This window comes from Macaca mulatta, chromosome 17 (genome assembly GCF_049350105.2).
Source record: "Macaca mulatta isolate MMU2019108-1 chromosome 17, T2T-MMU8v2.0, whole genome shotgun sequence".
Taxonomy (NCBI): domain Eukaryota; kingdom Metazoa; phylum Chordata; class Mammalia; order Primates; family Cercopithecidae; genus Macaca; species Macaca mulatta.
The window spans coordinates 6,186,138-6,204,318 of record NC_133422.1 but is presented as its reverse complement, the minus strand read 5'-3'; the positions used below and the strand labels follow the sequence as shown (position 1 = coordinate 6,204,318).

Sequence of the window (18,181 nt, the reverse complement as noted above, 5' to 3'; positions counted from 1 at the left end):
GGCTCTTTATTTCGGCATTCTGACCTTGAGATATACACCTTGTGGTTATTTTTTTGTGTGCCTTTTGGATGTAATTGATAATAGTAATTTTAGTTTTATTCTCTTTTCCATTCTTGTAACCAGCATACACTATTTCTACTAAATAAACAGCTACCCAGTAGGTCTTGTATAACAAACCACATTCTCCGCATTAGCAGTGCTCTGGGGATGGAGGGTACTTTACCGTCAGCCCAATGTAATGTCATTCTAAATTTGCATATTTGGTTCCTCCATTCTTATGTGTAAGACGGTTGTTAACCTACAGCTTTTCATTTCTCCTCCAAAGGGTGTGTGTGAGGCCAGTGTAAAAAAACCTTTCTCTAATGTAAATTGTTCTAGAGTGGGGGTGAGAGGTGACTTTCCAAACAATCTCTAATGAAATATGTGTGTCCTAACACAGCCCTGCATGAGAAAGGAATCCTGGTGACACATCCCTTTGTTTCTGCATGGTCATGCTGCCAAGATCTTGATAAAGCAAAGGCCAAGTGGCAAATGTTCTCTACTCACAGGCTCTCATTCAATAACTAGTTCTTACAAGTGAGGCTTTTGATGACTCTTCGTGGCTTACAGAATACAGCCTCAACTTCATCACAGGTCTTATGATTTGGCCTTCACTTACTTATCCAACCTAACCTCTTTTTGTTTTTGAGATGGAGTCTCACTCTGTTGGCCAGGCTCCACCTCCCGGGTCAAGCAATTTTTGTGCCTCAGCCTCCCAAGTAGCTGGGATTACAGGTGTGTGCCACCACTTGGCTAATTTTTGTATTTTTAGTAGAGGCAGGGCTTCACCATGTTGACCAGGCTGGTCTTGAACTCCTGACCTCAAGTGATCTGACTGCCTTCGTCTCCCAAAGTGCTGGGATTATATGCATGAGCCACCAGGCCCAGCCCCAACCTACCCTCTTAGCACCTTTCTGGACTCTCAGCCTCATCATACCAAACTTTTCATTATTCCCAGATAACTTTTTTTTTTTTTCTGAGACGGTTTCTTGCTCTGTCACCGAGGCTGAAGTGCAGTGGTGTGATCATGGCTCACTGCAGCCTGGAACTCCTGGGCTCAGACGATCCCCATGCCTCAGCCTCTTAAGTAACTGGGACCACAGGCACGTACCACCACACCTGGCTAATTTTTAAAAAAACTTTTGTAGAGATGGGGGTCTCCTTATGTTGTCTAGGCTAGTCTTGAACTCCTGGCCTCAAGTCTCTCTCCTGCCTCGGCCTCCCAAAGTGCTTGGATGACAGGTGTGAGCCACTGCACCCCAGCTCCAGATAACTCTTTACATCAGCTGTGTCATTCTCGTCCCCTGCTTCACTACCTGCTCTGTAATTCTAATCTTCCCTGGGCTCTCTGGAATGTCACTCATCGCTTTATTAAAATGCTTTTCACATTGTGTTCTCATTCTGTGTCTACCATTTGTCATCATTACCTTACTGTTTCTCTGTTTCTTCGCTGCTTCGCTTGACCTCTGGCAAATCGTAAGGGTTTGATACGTGCTTTTGCCTGGATTCGCATCACCATAAAGGATGACAATAAATACGTCTTTCAGTTAACAACTACAGGAGAGGAACCATGCCTGGAAAATTCTCAGAAGCCCTAGTTTGATCCAAGTTGACCCCTGAAGATTAAGAAGAAAACTCACCAAAGTTCTCTAAAGGAAATCTACTTTTAGAACATGATTCTCTACAATAGGATATGCCTACTCACAGGCATTTAAAAAAACTTATAATGCTACTTGCTCAGCAGGTATTATGTGTGATTTTTTTTAAGGATTAGAATGTCAATGGGTAATGGTTTGTAGAAGACAAAAACGGGTGCATTATGTTCTGTGCTGCTCTCAGGTGGGCGAACAAAGTTTTGGGGGAACAAATACAAACTCTACTGCTAACTCTATGATCTGGTTTTTCATGTGCTGTTGTAACTTCATTTTCTTTTGCTGTTGTTCTTCATCGTGTAAGTGAATGAGAAATGTTGCTGAATATATATCAGTTTTTAGGAATGTAAAATTATTTTCTGGGGACACTGTCATGAAGGCAGCACAGAAAATCAAAGCAAACACACAGAAGGTGCGTCCCAGAGCCTACACAACATTGCTAATGATGTCATAAGTTGGACTCACTCTAACAGAGCTACGAAAGAACTAAAGTCAGAAAACATGAAACCTATGCATGGTATAAACTGCTGTGTTCCAGAAAGAAGCAAATGCAAGAATAATACATTGACACAAACGAAGTAAACTTGATGGAATGATGTGGTTATATCCTTTGAGAATATTACATAAAAAGGAAGAAGAAAAAGACATCCTATACGGAACAAAAAGAACAGAGAATCTGAGGCACATAGATGAGGATGTCTGCTACGCCTAATGGAAGAATTGCCTGAAGATCCATAGAAAGAAATTTATTTACCCGGAATCAAATGGTGCACTTTGTAGATATTCCTTGCAAAACTGTCCAGTTACAAAGATTAATAAATTGTTTTTGAGGGCATAGGTGTATTTCCATTTCCAAGTATCAAAGAAACTAAAGTGAAAAACCTTGAGGACACAGCAGAAGTGTTATCTCCAGCTGGCCGCACTGCAATCACATAGTGTATGGGTCCAAGAAGCAGAGGCCAAAATGGAGCAGAAATGTGTGGCCACTGCATTTCTCCGGGTTATCAAATACGAAAGCTCACTTGGATTTTATTTTGAAATGTCATTGTGTCTCAGATGCTCCAGTGCACAGAATATCTTTAGATGTTTGATCACAGAGTACAACCAGTTTGTGCAGCGACATGGCAGCAAGCTTGTGTCCGACCCAGCCCCGGTGTCTCTCTGCTTTTGAGTGCTTTCATGTCTGCAATCTTCTGCATCATGTGAAAGGCACTGTGCATAAATTGGGAACATGCAAAAGGAATTTGTCTCCAGTCTGTGACAACTTGGACAAGTCTTCAGTTTTCAACAGATTTGTGAGGATGGTGAAAAGATGATAGCTTAGACAATAAGCCCAAAGTTCCATATGACAAAAGTGTATTCAGCCGGTTCCTGTCCTCAGTTCTTTTTTAAAAAGCAAGTGCTTTTTGAATAGGTGAGACAGAGCAAGAAGGGCAAAAGGTCTGGGCGACAGATCAATGCTTTGAGAAACAAAACCACCATCATTCTAGAAATACCTTAAGAATCTAAAATTTCTCCCATCTAAGATCTTTGGGTATTTCTGATGAACCAGCCAAAAAAATAGATATGGGAGAACTAAAAATTTTTGATTCCACTAGTAATGAAAAGTTGTATTTATCAGTAAACTCAGTGAGGACATGTAAAACTCTTAAATTATACCTTTAAAATCATTAACATTTTAAATTCCTCATTTTATGTTCCAAAAGTAAATGTATAATATTAAATAATTAAATGTGCCTTACTCTCTCAAAACTGTCTATTCTTAAGAAAGACCTCACATTTTTTGAAGAACGTATGCATCTGGATGTTGTGACTAAATTAAAATATAAAGTTAATGCAAGCTTTTAGGGTTACAGTGCTGTTTACTATTCTTTCAGCCACTGGTTTTTAAAGTGCATTTTTCATACATTGAATATTTTTTAAACATATTTAATTAGTATAAGAATATATGAATTGTTTCATATAATACACATAAAATCTTAATATATTGAAATCCACAGATATTTTCAAGTTAACTTGCTTCTGTCAGGATCTCAGATTAAATAAAGGTTCTTATTTTTGGTCTTACAAATAGGTCACTGATTAGTAATTAGTAATTGTAATTACATATTGCTATTTTTCAAACAAGCATTCTTACGTGTCCGCTCACATAAAATAATACTGGCAACTAGCTCATTCTCACAAAGTATATTACCTGATCCATGTTCCTATCTGCATAAGTCAGTCACATAAGAAGAGAACAATCATCACATGAGGCTATTTTGATTTCAGAGAGAGCATGTACACAAACTGTTGGTTCTTTCTTTATATGACTTGTATATTTAAGCAACAGTTAAATATAATCAAGAACAAAAATGAGAAAGTCTGAGGTCACAAGGCAAACTATGAAAACACAAACTCGGCAACTAATCTTTATCCCTCAAGGCTTTTCTCAACACAACCCAAAACAAAGCAAAAGTAAACTAAATACAGAGATGATATAAGGGAAACTGTCTTCCCTAACACTCACTTCTAATTTTTATCATTTTGAAAAATCACCTCATTGCTAATGCTAATTGACTTTAAAACAATAAATGTCTTAACTTGAACATACATCACAAATTCATCCTAATTTTGTGTATGTTTTATATACAGTATTGAGGTTTTACTTAACTTTTTATTTTTAGAAACCAGGTCTTGCTGTGTTGCCCAGGCTGGAGTGCAGTGGCTGTTCACAGGTGTAATCACGGTTCACCGCAGCCTCAAACTCCTGGACCCAGGTGATCCTCCTGCCTCAGCCTCTTGAGTAGCTGGGAATACAGGTGCGTGCCACTGTGCCTGGCTAGAGATTTTACTCAGTTTTTAAATCTGAGAATGGGATTTTATGGCTTTTAAGTGCTATGGCAATCACACATTCTAAAAATTTGTGTCATGTATGTTCCTTGCTTAAACTCCTCCCACGGAAATGTTTCCTGGTGGCTACAATTCAATGCCCTGCTCACAAACGCCCGTGTGATCTGGCTCCTGCTGCCTCTTAGATCTCTTAGATGACTTTGTCATGCATTTCCCAGGCACTGGTCACACCGAGCGTCTCTCCCACTCCCCCTGCAGGCCTTCCTATCAAATTTTGGGGCCTGGAACGTTCCTTCCCCAGACCCTCTCTTGGTTGAGTGCCTGTTTAGGTCTCAGTTTAAAGATTGTCATGGCTCGGAAAACATGATCCTGAGCACTGTGAACTGAAGGAGACTGAGAGGGCCTCAGAAGCAAGAGGGTTGCTCTGACCCTCCCTACCCTTCAGTGGGAAGCATGGTCATGAAGGAGCTCCCCTGAGAGGAGGTCTGCGTTCCGGAGCGGTCCTGCCCCACCCCGAGCGGGAAAGAGGGCTGCGCAGAGGGGCCCGCAGTCCCAACAGACAGGTCTTGCTGAGTTCCCCACGCTTGATAAATTACCCCCTTTTTGTCCAATCACCTTTTCGCATGACTGTCCGTTTTTCATTGGCATAAAAATACATACGTTTTTCCCTGGGTCTTTGGGTCTTCACTTCTGAAGGCTCCCATATCGCATAAAACTTTGACAAGTCAGTCTGTTATGCTTTTCTCTGATTACTCTGTTGTTACAGGAGTGTCAGCCATGAGCCTTGTAATGCATGAGGAAAAGACATTACTTTTTTCTTCCCTGACACTGTCATCTTAGGAGGCTTCCCTGACTGCTCCAGCCCAGCCATTCACTGCCCATTATGTCGTCTGCTTCATTTTCCTCCTAAGAGCCACCACTCACTGTCTCCCACTACCAGGTGAGCCCTAACGCAGTAGGAATTCCCTCTCTTATTCTAGGCCGGGGTCCGGCCTGGCACTTCCTCCGCTTTTAATAAATGTCAGTTGCATGGATACATAAATGACTCGCCCCACATTAGGCCAATCACTGGTTCTATTTGCTATGAGGCCAACATGTTTACTCATTAGTGACTGTGAAGTCCCAATTACCACCACCTAAGGGGCCTTGAGCCAATCCTAATTGCCAGAGAAAGAGAATAAACACTGAATAATCATATTATCACTGCCCTATTAGAAAAGGAAGACTTAACTGGGACTCACTGAATCACTAACAATCCAGGCTGTGTGACAGTCAATCACGTGTCCTGGTCTACAGAATTTCCTCTTAGGGACACCAGCCTGAGACCCATGCCAGGTTTTTTTAAACCCAAGAATAATTTTTTTTTCTGCTCCTGTTAACAGAGAAACGTCTCCAAAAATCCAACACATCTATTGCTAAATGCAGTGATTCCTACTACAATGACCATCTCTTACTGATAACTTTTACATATTCTCCACGTTCCTCTCAACCACAAGGTCAATGATGTCATTCACCCGTGATCTAACGGGTCCTTGACTGGCTTTCCAAGGGCTGGCTCTAGACACAGAACTAGTGTACCTTACCACAGAGACCACGTCAGGGGCCTGGGAGGACACGCTGTGTGCTGTAGTGTGCAAAAGCAGCCATCAAATATGACTGGAAAACACCCAGCATTTCTCCCCAGGCTTCTTTCCCCCTCTAACAGTCCAGTACGTCCCGGGGATCCAGCAGTTCTCTCAGATGCACTACAAAGTCATTTTAACCCTGAATGCTGGGGTGCCTGGGAGTCTACACTTCTCCTCTACGCCTTTGTCAGAATTTAGGGAGAGGTTAGTCAAGAAATGAACAGTAGAATCCGGTCATTCTCAGTTAACATCTAACCTGTAACTCAGTTTCAGATTGGGTGAACCTGCCTGTTTGTTTTCAGGCTGGAATGTCTTACTCTCAGAGATCAGTCACAGTTGGAGGTAGGCAAAACGGGAAGCCCAAGGGAAAAGCAAACAACTCACCGATAACGCAGGAGAAAAGCGATTAGCAAAGAGATCCCAGACCCTCCTGAAGAACTAATCCCTGCCTGGAATGTATAATGTCATTATTCAAATTACGCGACCTATACAACGGCAATTTTTTTTCTTTTTTTTGCAACTCTGCCTTTAAATGTTTCTGTTGCTGCTCAAGTGGGTTAAATAAAACTTTTTCCCCAAAAGGGATTAAAATATTTCCTTACCACTTAAAAAGGGAAACAGCGAGCTGTCCACACTAGTTTTGTTCGGAACGGACAATAAATTCATCAGTAAAAATGGTTCTTGAAGAAAAGTCTTGTTGGCAAATACAGAAAGTTGACATGGAACTAATTTAAGTCATAATTCAAAAAAGGAAATGTACTCAAGTCATCGTGGAAATACAGCCTGAGGCTGTGTTACCAGCAAACCACTAACACCGATGGTTCCTCCAGGCTTACCTCCCTCCCTCACGAGGACACGTCTTCCCATTTTCTCTCCAGGCATTTCCTAAAGATGCCGCACTCTTCATCACAGCACTGAGCAAGCAGCTAAGCTCCTGATTAGATTTCTGATACAGCTGCAGCACCGTTTTAAAGCTGAACAAGAAGCTTAACAATAAATAACATCTGGTATTTAATTTAAAAAATTTCTAATTATTAAACATCGGTCCATAAGAACAACAACAACAACAGGCTCTTGGAATTTAACATTCTTAAAATAACAGAGAATCAATTATTTTTAGTTGACACAGGCAGCTTAGGCATTAACTAAATGCTAATGAGGTGTTTTACTTTCTGAAGAGTTTATTTGCCTCCTCCTCTCCTTCCTGTGGATGCAAACAGTCCCCAGAAGCCCGGCTGGGTCACGCGGGCAGTCTTTCGGTAATTTCCTGCCCCATTCACTCCCTTTGTTCCACTAATGCATTTCCTGACCTGTCGCGAGTATTTGTCGGCAAGGCGAGAGCTTCCACTGGCTTTGCCTGGGAGCGTCCTTGGCTCTCCAGCTGTTCTCCTAAGAACTCTTGCTGTTGTCTCAACTAAAATGTTTGCGGCATTAGGCTTTGCCCAAGGTTCTTCGCTCTACAAGATTAAATGCATTCAATTAATTTCTTTCATAGACCATACTAGGCTCCATGAAGGTGACTGTGGGTGGAAATTGGCTTCTTTAGCAAGGCTTCTCTTTTCTGAGCCATATCAAAACGTGAGCCACGGCTGGGAGCCGTAGTTCAAGCCTTGAATCCTAGCACTTTGGGAGGTGGGCGGGGGGCGGGGGCAGGGATCACAGGGTCAGGAGTTCAAGACCAGCCTGGCCAAGAAGGTGAAACCCCGTCTCTACAAAAAATACAAAAATTAGCCGGGCGTGGTGGTGGGCAACTGTAATCTCAGCTACTCAGGAGGCTGAGGCACAGAATTGCTTGAACCCGGGAGGCAGAGGTTGCGTGAGCCAAGGTCGCGCCACTGCACTCCAGCCTGGGCAATAGAGCGAGACTCCATCTCAAACAAACAAACAAACAAACAAAATGAGCCTCTCTCACGCACTCCTTTCCCTGTATTTGCTCTGAATTTGTCCACTGGTTTGGCTTCAGCATTTCTTGGGGGGGAGGTGGGTATGATTTCTCTGCTTGGTCCATGTTCTTCCTACATGGAGGGATCTAAAAGTCAACAACGTGCAACTACAATTCTCTAGCTTCCTCGGACTCTGCACGAAGCTTCATCAGCCAGCAGACTGTGACCCTCTTCATCAGACCCTACCAGAAGGTTAGCACCCCTCCTGGTCTGTCTGAGGGCTCCGTGGCTTTCCAGTCTCTCTAATAAAGACGTAATTGCAAATGCAAGCATTTGGGTGGCTCTCCATGTCTTGGCTTGGTGGAAAGAGGCCTGAAGTAAGAAGATGCCGGTTTGCCTCTCTTTAGTTGGGTGACACATGAGGACAATGAGCAGACATGACTCCATCTCTCTGAGTCCTCATCACCTTTTCTGCACATGAGGAAACTTTCATTTGCTGCATGTGGGGATCAGTGTTATGATTAAAAAAAAAAAAAAAAAAAAAAACTACAGTGGAGCATAATGAATAAATCCATGGCATTAAAAACCAGGAAGACAGGTCTCGGCATGGTGGCACTTCCCTGTAATCCCAGCTACTTGGGAGGCTGAGGCAGGAAGATGGAGCAAGTCCAGGAACTCAAGCCCAGCTTGGGCAACCTAATGGGGCCCTGTATCTTAAAAACAAAACAAAAAAACAAGAGAAGGTTCTCCAGATTCGGAGGAACTTGAGGAACACAGAAACCAAATGTTATGTGTGAACCTTGCCCAGATCCTAACACCAATCAACCAATCCGAAAAAGCAGGGCTGAGGCATCCAGAGAGTGTTTTTATGGACTGGGTGTTTGACACCAAGGAATTATTATTCACTGGTTAGATGTGAGCATGGGGACTGGACTTTCACATTTAATAACACGAACAAGCATGTTGTGTATCACATATGTTATAAAGTCTCGTGGAATGTTTAGAGATGCCCCCTAAAGCGTAGGTGGACTGTCGTGATGCCTGGGATTCGCTTTATGTTTCTGGAAAGAAAGGCTCTGAGCAGAAGGGGCGAGATGAAGCAGAATCTTGATAATGATTGGATCTGGGCAATGATTTCATAAGACCTTATTGTGCTCATCTCCCTACCACCATATATGCTTGAATATTTGAAGAATGAAAATAAAACTTGTAAAATGAGTGTTTTAAGGGAAGCCCAGGCTGCCATCAGCACAGCAGGGAAGCTGGTGACATCAGAGAGTGTGTCCTGAGGTGGACGGCATTTGTTCCCAGGACAAGGCCTGTCTTGCTGCCCCTGAGTAGCCCACGCGTGGTCCAGTGCTTGGGACACAGTGCGACACTGTCACATAAAACCAGTCAATCAAGAAGGGCCAAGGGTAGCGTCAACCACAGAAGGGCACAGTGTGGGGAGGACAGGGGAGGTGGAGGCTGAAGGTCGTACACGTCAGAAGAGAAGCAGAGGCGGAAATCACTGTGGCTCTGGTCTGCACTGGCTCAGCAGGTGGTGGGCTGAGGGCAGAAGGTGGCATGATGAGGCTGCGCTTCACAAAGGATGTCCTCAGCTGTGGGACGGTGGGTGAAGAGGGACGGGCACCACAGCAGGGGACCGGGGGGACAACTGCACAGATGCTGGGAAGACGTCGAGACCTGGCACCCAGGGATGCTCAGGACACGAGGGGACAGTGCGGACACCAAGAAGGAGTCTGCAGTGTGGGAACAATTCATCCCGATGGAGCAGGAGACGCTGCAGGAAGGGCTGGTTCTTGGGAGGAGTGGTGAGGGCCGGCATAGACGGTACCGACAGACCGCAGCTCAGATGGACAGGGCAGGCCGGCCGGAGACCCTGGGGCAGAAGGGACAGCCTGGGCTGGCTACACTGTCGTCTTCACAAAGAGGAGCTCCTTGAAGCCGTGATCCAAAGGCTGTCTTGAGGAGACCACAAGATTCAGAACTCACTAGAGTTTACTCCAAGCCCCCATCCAACATTCACCATGACCGATCGTCCACACCACTCCCACGTGCCTGGGATTCTGTTAGATTCTCCCTTTTACCTCAGACTCGGGGGCGCACCCCGACGAGGCAACTCGGAGAGCCTGCTGTATTGGCATCTTCCCCAGGCTCACATGTTAGATGGTGAACATGGCCAGTGAAATGTACTTGTTATGCAGCTTTTCAGTTAGGGGACGCTTCCTGAACATCTACATATGCTATAGATTTAATCTGCATTATTTATTTATTTATTTTGAGACGGAGTCTCGCTCTGTCGCCCAGGCTGGAGTGCAGTGGCCGGATCTCAGCTCACTGCAAGCTCCGCCTCCCGGGTTCACGCCATTCTCCTGCCTCAGCCTCCCGAGTAGCTGGGACTACAGGCGCCCACCACCTTGCCTGGCTAGTTTTTTGTATTTTTTAGTAGAGACGGGGTTTCACCGTGTTAGCCAGGATGGTCTCGATCTCCTGACCTCGTGATCCGCCGGTCTCGGGCGCCCGAAGTGCTGGGATTACAGGCGTGAGCCACCGCGCCTGGCCCTAATCTGCATTATTTATTTAAACCTCCAAGCAAATGTATGATGAGAAAACTGAAGTTCAGAGAAGTGAATAACCCAGCCAAGGCCACACAGCTAAGCTAGAGCCCAGCTCATGTCGTCCGTCTTCACCGTCTGCACTCGTTTCTCTGCTTCATGACAGAGTCGTGGAAAAAATGCAGCTGGAAGGAAAATAAATCTCCACCAGGTGCTGGAAGCAGACATTTGCCACCTGGCCTGGAGAGGTTTGCTGAAATGATGCCCTAATTTCCTATCCTTTTGGCTAGCAAAAAGCCAATAATAGGTATTTTAGGAGGAAAGCGTGGGAGAGGTGGGGCGAAAGCAAAAGGAAGACGCACCACACGTGCACTGCCAACGGCCAGTACTGTGAGAAAACCGATTTCCTGAAGTGACAGCGTCCTAAAGCAGGCAACGTCGTAGTCCCATGCAAAAGGCCAGCGTCCCTCCTGCCTCAGGCTAGCTCAGCGTCACGTTCAGCCTGGCAGTGGGACTGGTTTTGACTTAGAGGTGTGATGATTCCAAACAGCTTTCTCAATGCTGTTTTAAAGATCAAAGGATTTCTGTTAAAGATCAAAGCATGGCAGGTATTTCTGAGTTGAGTACTCACTCAGAATGCATTGGGGAGTTTGTGTTGTTTAGTTTGGAGCACTCGAGAGCACTGCCTGGAGTGGAGGAACAATCTTGGGTTTGTTTGAAATCCTGCTGCTGTGCTTCAGGCTCCGTCCCTATTCTTCGGCAGAGAGAGCTCCATTAGGATCCCTGGCCACCTGTCCAAGGCTGTGACCAGGGCCCTGTCTGTTTAGAGGCAGCCTGGATGAAATGGAAGCCGCAGAGCAAGCGGCCGCGGCGCCTGGGCGGAGGAGAGAGTCAGGTTTCCCTCCTGAATTCCCTGGCGGTGATGGGCCGTCCAGATTACCCTGGGTCACAGGGCCATGCACACATGTTCACAGAACACAAAACTGAAGGGAGACGAGGCGATGGCTCGCCAGAAGGTTTAAGACCAGCCACACAGCTACCTTCACCAAAGTCACAGCGTAAGCTACACCCAGGGAAAGCACTTAAGGGGAAGATAATCCACCGCCTTCCTGGCGAAGGCAGGGGCAGCAGTTGGGTCTGTTTGCCCTTGACAATGGAGAAAACCAGCCCCGGGCCCACCCCACCCCACCCCACTCCCACCCCACCCCACCCCACTCCCACCCCACTCCCACCAACTGGGATGAAGGCAGTGAAAGGCGATCTAGAAATAGAACAAGCTCTCCTTGTTTATTCAGGCTACGCATACCTCAAAAACTAGATGTTTTCAACAAATATATTCCCCCTTTTCTTTCTTGCTTGCCATTGTACCTAAAATATTACAGGGCAACCGCTTATCTCACTCCAAAATACATTAAGGAACAAAAGTCTGTCATCTTACCTGCCGTCATCGGTTTATGTTATATCTGTAAAGGTGAGTGGCCAAAGATAGATTTTCTTTCACCAGGAAAGAAATTTGCATGGCTTACACTTCAGGAATAAAGAAGGGAAAGATATTACCAAGACATTAAAGACAAGGAATTTTCTTCCATTTAGCTCCTCGTTGTTGAGACACTCAGAATAACGATATGCAGGGTAGACTATTTCATGTGCGGTACAGGGGGCTTCCTGCTTCCCCGGGTAGGGATTACTGGGAAGAGTTTGGGAAAAGGTATTCGGATCAACCCAAATCGTCACATGTGTCCAGTGTCTATGAGGTGCACAAACACCACATCGTGAAAAACAATCCTTCAAGAAGAACAAACTAAAATCAAGACACACATTTTTATTTACTCCCTAAAGCACTTTCTTCACTCTGCTTTTGGATATCTAATTCCCTCATCTCACCCTTTCTCATTATCTTCTTCTTCATGAGAACAGGCTTATTAAAGTATCAATTCCACAGGTTGATTCTGGGAGACAAGATTTACTAATGAGAAAGTGCAGAAGCGTGTTCATGACAATTTAACTTTATCAAAATAGTATAAACGTATGGGGCTTAGACAAGTTCAACAAAATGTTAGATGAAAATATTTTATTGAATGAATACAAGGCGCAGAGAGAAACTTAGAATCCCTGGCTACAATTTCAAAATTGTAATTGTGAATTTGGCACAAGAGGGTTTTCTAAAAAGATTAATGCAGAAAGACTTTTTTTGTTCTACTTCCTGTGATTACATTCCTAAGAAAAACTGCTAGAACATTTGCCAGTGACTTGGACCTGGGTTTCAGAACCTGGCAGAATGTCCCTTAAGGGGCCCTAAGCAATGCTGTCAGGACTGAGCTGAGTAAGCCCCCGGGGTTAGGGATGCTGAGGACCCCCAGGGGTGCCCCGGCTTGGCTGGCACAGGAAGGCAGGAAAGACGGCGGGCTTCAGGGAGGACGGGCTCCTGGCCTGTGCATCTTTGCAAGGATAGGATTTGCTAATCTTACGTCACAAATGCCTCTCCATGTGTGAGTCTATGTTAGCTGTACTCTTAAGCAATGAGATAGACTGTCCCTCCCTGGAGGCCCGGTGACTGACAGCATCTCTCTGTGGCCACTTTGTGCACATGTGACACACGAGCTGACACACCAGGCGCCAGTGTGTCAACTCATCTGGCGCTGAAGTCACCGTCCTTTCCTCACTACCACCGCACTAGACTTTGGTATTGCCAGCCAGTCAGTCAGCAAATATTGACAGAGCTTCCTGTGCGGGTAACAGCTAGAGAGATACACAAATCAGCTGACAGATCAGATGAGGGTAGGAAAGAAGGAACAGGGAGGGGTGAGAAGAGACAAAAACACTCAGGACCCCTCAAAGAGGCGGGGTCTATAAGATCTTTAGAAGGGAGGACAGAGCTGGAGAAGAAGCCTCTGCCCTCCACCCCTCAGGAATCTAAGCAGGTGTGAAAGAAGAAAGCAAAGGTGGTAAAAGAACAATTGTGAGGCAGCTCAGGAGGCCAAGCAGGACAGCACAGTCTCCGTGCAGAGAGCGGCACGCCACCATCATTTAGTTTGCAGATGGACCACCCAGAAAATCTGTGAGCAATCAGAAGTGAGAAAAACAGATGGGAGGAGGTTACTGAGGAGGATGAGCTGCAGAGTCCCCAAACTATGTTCTGGCTAGGAATTCCAGGGTAAAGTAAGATGCTGTGATAGAAGAAAAGGAAACGGTGCAACCAAGTGGGAGCATGCAGACCCACCCACGCACGTGTGCACACGCACACACTCACACACCATCACATGAACTACAAAGTGACATTTACAAGGAACCAGAAAATAAGACTTTTAAATGTAGAAGGTAGGAAGCCACATTTAAACTCTTATTTTCTGATATCCATTTGAACGTTTAAAAGTGAATTTTGAACAGGATCAGTGAATTGTAAAAATAACATTCGTTTGATCAACAACAAGCAAAAATGGGCTCACACACTCTTTCAAGGCTGACAGCCCACGACTCCCATCAATACAATTCAAGGCTGACAGCTCATGACTCTCCTGCCAAAGTGAAGGTGAGCCCTGACCTTTTACGCACCCGAGATGGGTCAGGCAATATGCTGCATTGTACATGTTTCACGAACCCTAATCCCCCAAAGAAAATATTAGCCTTCTTCTATGACAGATGAAGAGACAATCTCAACATATGAAATATCCTGCACAAGGCCTCACCGGTAGGTTGCAAAGCCAGAATTCAAACGCAGGTTCCGTATCTCTGCACAATGCACGTGGCCCTCCAAACTGGGTGGTTGGTCCCTGCACACAGTGTTGGACCTGAGCCTTGGCATGTGCCACTCCCTCTGTCCAAATCAGATTCTCGGCAGTTCTGTCCATTCAAGACCCTCCCATCCTCAAAGGCCTGTTGTTCGTCCATCTCCAACATGAAGCCTTTCTCGATTGCTCCAGCCAGATGACCCCTCCTCACATCAGAACAAACACGCTAAAGCACATTCTCACACCACATTGTATGTAATGTTTTCCTGTAAAATGTTTGAAAGGAGTTTGAGAATTTTGCTCTGAAATTTTCATTTTATTTAGAAATGACTTACGCCCCCTGAGCAATCATTGTGTAACTTGAGATATAAGAGAGGCTGCAAGTTGTTTCTAAGGATAATAAACTTACTGTGCTTACTAAACTTAACGGTTAAGAGGGATATGCATTTTACAGGGTTTTAAATATTTATTAATTTCATTATGCAGAAACGAAATTAATTTCCTGCTCCCTAATTTTTGGAGCCTATGAATATGTTTTTTTTTTTTTCAAGTCTCAAAGAGCATGGTAGGTTCCTGAAACTCGAACAGGTTCTGAGCCCTACGCCTCGGCTGTCTGATGGATAGAACAGCCCTGAACAAGCCTCAACCACGCATAGTGGTTACATGTACATCTGCGGTAAAATCAGCCCCCACCCCCATGTATTCACAAACTTAAGCTTATGGAAGACAGTGCTTTTCGTCCTGTTGACTGATGTCAACAAGACTGATGTCTTTGACTCCTGAATATGTGACAGAAAGAAATGTGAGCGCACTTCAGACTGTGGACAGAGCACGAGCAAAGGCGTGAAGTCAGGTTCACACAGGGTATTGTTCTGAACTTGTCTGCCTGGAATTCTGAACTTCATTCCATAGAAAATGGAGAGCCCACAGAGATTTAGGACCAGAAGTGGACTAGCATAGCTGCTATAAAATGAATGCTGGATAAACTGACTAAAAAATAACTCTTAAATAAATACAAAACCACAACTTCAACTCTATGCCATCATCCCTTTCCTAAAATCTGTTTGAAATCGTATTTTGAAAGCCTCTCAAAATATTTGCATTCTCTTTAACAAAAAAAAAATTGCTTTGTCTTCATTGCTCTAAAAGATGGTGCAAATAAACACAATATAAAGCAAAACACAAAGTCAGGATCTCTGTAAGTATTTGATTTCTTGATGTTTGTTTCATTAACAGTTACTGATTTCCTTCCAAGCATTTATAGGAGAGTTGTACTCAGAATGTTATAGCTATTCCATGTCCTTAATAGAACAATGGCTTTCAAGTACCCTGCAAATTGTTCTTAGGCCCAGAGAAATTTCCCTTGATGGTACATAGATTTTAACAGAATGCACTCTAACGACATTTTAACGTCTTGTGATGAAACAAAAACTATGCTCAGGCCCAGCTGTTCCTTGTGGGGAAGGGCAGGCTCGCGTTCAGGAGGAATTAGGCGAGCAAGCAGCAGTGTCAGTTCCAGGAGTTCACACAATTCCTTTCACCCCCCAGCAGAAAACGTTAACACTAAAAACTACTCCCCCATGTAGATCTGCTGAAGTGGAATGTGACAAGGTTTACATGAATAACAACGTGCATTATTTCACACGCAAACCTTCACCGTAGATACTCATCCTTGGGTAGGATACTTGGGTTTGAAACCCAAAGGCCTGGCCGGGCGTGGTGGCACAAGCTTGTAATCCCAGCACTTTGGGAGGCCGAGGCGGGCGGATCATGAGGTCAGGAGATCGAGACCATCCTGGCTAACACGGTGAAACCCCGTCTCTACTAAAAAATACAAAAAACTAGCCGGGCGAGGTGGCGGCGCCTGTAGTCCCAGCTACTCGGGAGGCTGAGGCAGGAGAATGGTGTGAACCCGGGAGGCGGAGCTTGCAGTGAGCTGAGATCTGGCCACTCCACTCCAGCCCAGGCAAGAGAGCGAGACTCCATCTCAAAAAAAAAAAAAAAAAAGAAATCCAAAGGCCTGGCTTTAACTCCTCGGTGGTAATACTGCTAACCCTGGACTCTTCCACCGTGAGATAATTGGCCACAACGTCGACTTTCTGCACATGGGTTATTTAGTTCACCTCTAACCCCAGTAAAACCCCCAGTCTTACCTTGAGACTTCCAGAGATTTAGGTTTCACGTGGTCACTGAGAGAGTGTGATTTAAATCTGAGAATAACCAAAATTCTTAAACCTGAGCATACTGTGCTCCCATCGAAAACCATGATGAGAAAAAGAAACACAGGAAGGAAGAAGGGAAAAGGGCTGGGAGAACATGCGTTCTGTGCGGACTGGGACGGAGTTTCCCCACCTCTTTCCATTGCTATCCCGCAGCACCGCTTTTCCCAGGACTCGAGACTTGGTTTCCAGCTCCTGCACCTCCTCCAGCAATGTCTTTTTGCAGGTGTGCTTGGCTCTGTATTGAGAGGAAAAGACAAAAAGAACATGGCATAGAGACTCGACACAGCTGGGAAACACAGGCCGTTCCCCTCTCAGGCCACAGCCAAATGCCCTTTGGTGGAGGCAGAGGCTCGGGAAGTGGCGGAGCATTCACAGTCTCCATGCCTGGCCCGGGTTCCATCTCCACAGCCCGGAGGCATCCTGAGTGCCGCAGACCAGACCTGGATCATGCACGTCAACAGTCACCCCCACCCTGCAAAGAACTGGAAGTCTGCCGAGGAGCCCAGCCGCTCAAAGACTGGGTGGGGTTCACGAAGACCCACGGTCTGCCTCTAAAGCATTTCTTGGCAGGAACTGAAAACTCAGAAGACACTTTAAACCCTCACCTCAGTGAACAGGCACTGGCTGCCTGGTCCAAGGACCCCAACTATAGTCAGAGATCCCAGGGGTTAGCAAGTTTCCTCCCTCCCTCTTTAGTGTGAAAAGAGCCACTGCCACAGCAGCCACGGGACCTAGGATGCTAGAGTGCATAGTCTGGATGCAAAACCATCGGCTTGAAATGTGGAGTCAACACAAATCCCGAGTACAGGCTTCCCATCTTCCTCTGGCAACAACTCACCATTGCAGTCCACACATGCAGGCCTCAGTGGCATTAATACAACGTATGAAATAACCCGCGGCCTGGACAGCCCACTCTTCTTGAATGGTAGGAAGAGTTCCCTCCACTCTTTTACTGATGAAACTAGGATGAATACCTCACAATAACTGGCTGATCTCAGAATCTTCATAAAATGGAAACTAAACAAAGCTAAAATTGAGCTACTAGTTGGAAACAATTTGGCTGCTAGTTGGAAACAGTCTAGGTGAAAAGACATTTAACAAGATACAGGTTATATAAGAGGGAAAAACCGTAAAGGGAAAAGACTCATAAATTAGTAACACACCAGATTAAAAAGCTTCATATCAGCTTAATTTCTTTTTTTTTTTTTTTTTTTTTTTTTGAGACAGAGTCTCGCTCTGCCGCCCAGGCTGGAGTGCAGTGGCCGGATCTCAGCTCACTGCAAGCTCCGCCTCCCGGGTTCACGCCATTCTCCTGCCTCAGCCTCCCGAGTAGCTGGGACTACAGGCGCCTGCCACCTCGCCCGGCTAAGTTTTTGTATTTTTAGTAGAGACGGGGTTTCACTGTGTTAGCCAGGATGGTCTTGATCTCCTGACCTCGTGATCCGCCCGTCTCGGCCTCCCAAAGTGCTGGGATTACAGGCTTGAGCCACCGCGCCCGGCCTCATCAGCTTAATTTCAATATAAATACACGTGAGGATCCTGCTGGGTACTAGGACCCAAAGATAGAATGAGAACAAAAACTGAGCACCTTTGCCCAGAAATGAAGACAGTGCCGTGGGAACATTCCGAAGATGTGGGCTCT

The 18,181-nt window shown here is 45.3% G+C and overlaps 1 protein-coding gene across 2 annotated transcripts in view; it reads right to left on the bottom strand.

Annotated features, from left to right (window-relative positions):
* ATP8A2 (ATPase phospholipid transporting 8A2) overlaps nucleotides 1-18,181 on the bottom strand; it is a 653,085-nt gene that overhangs the window by 34,373 nt on the left and 600,531 nt on the right. For both annotated transcript variants that reach the window (XM_028837283.2, XM_028837285.2), the window contains one exon: nucleotides 16,670-16,774. In XM_028837283.2, coding sequence (XP_028693116.1) covers nucleotides 16,670-16,774 — 105 coding nt within the window. The remainder of the gene's footprint in view (nucleotides 1-16,669; nucleotides 16,775-18,181) is intronic.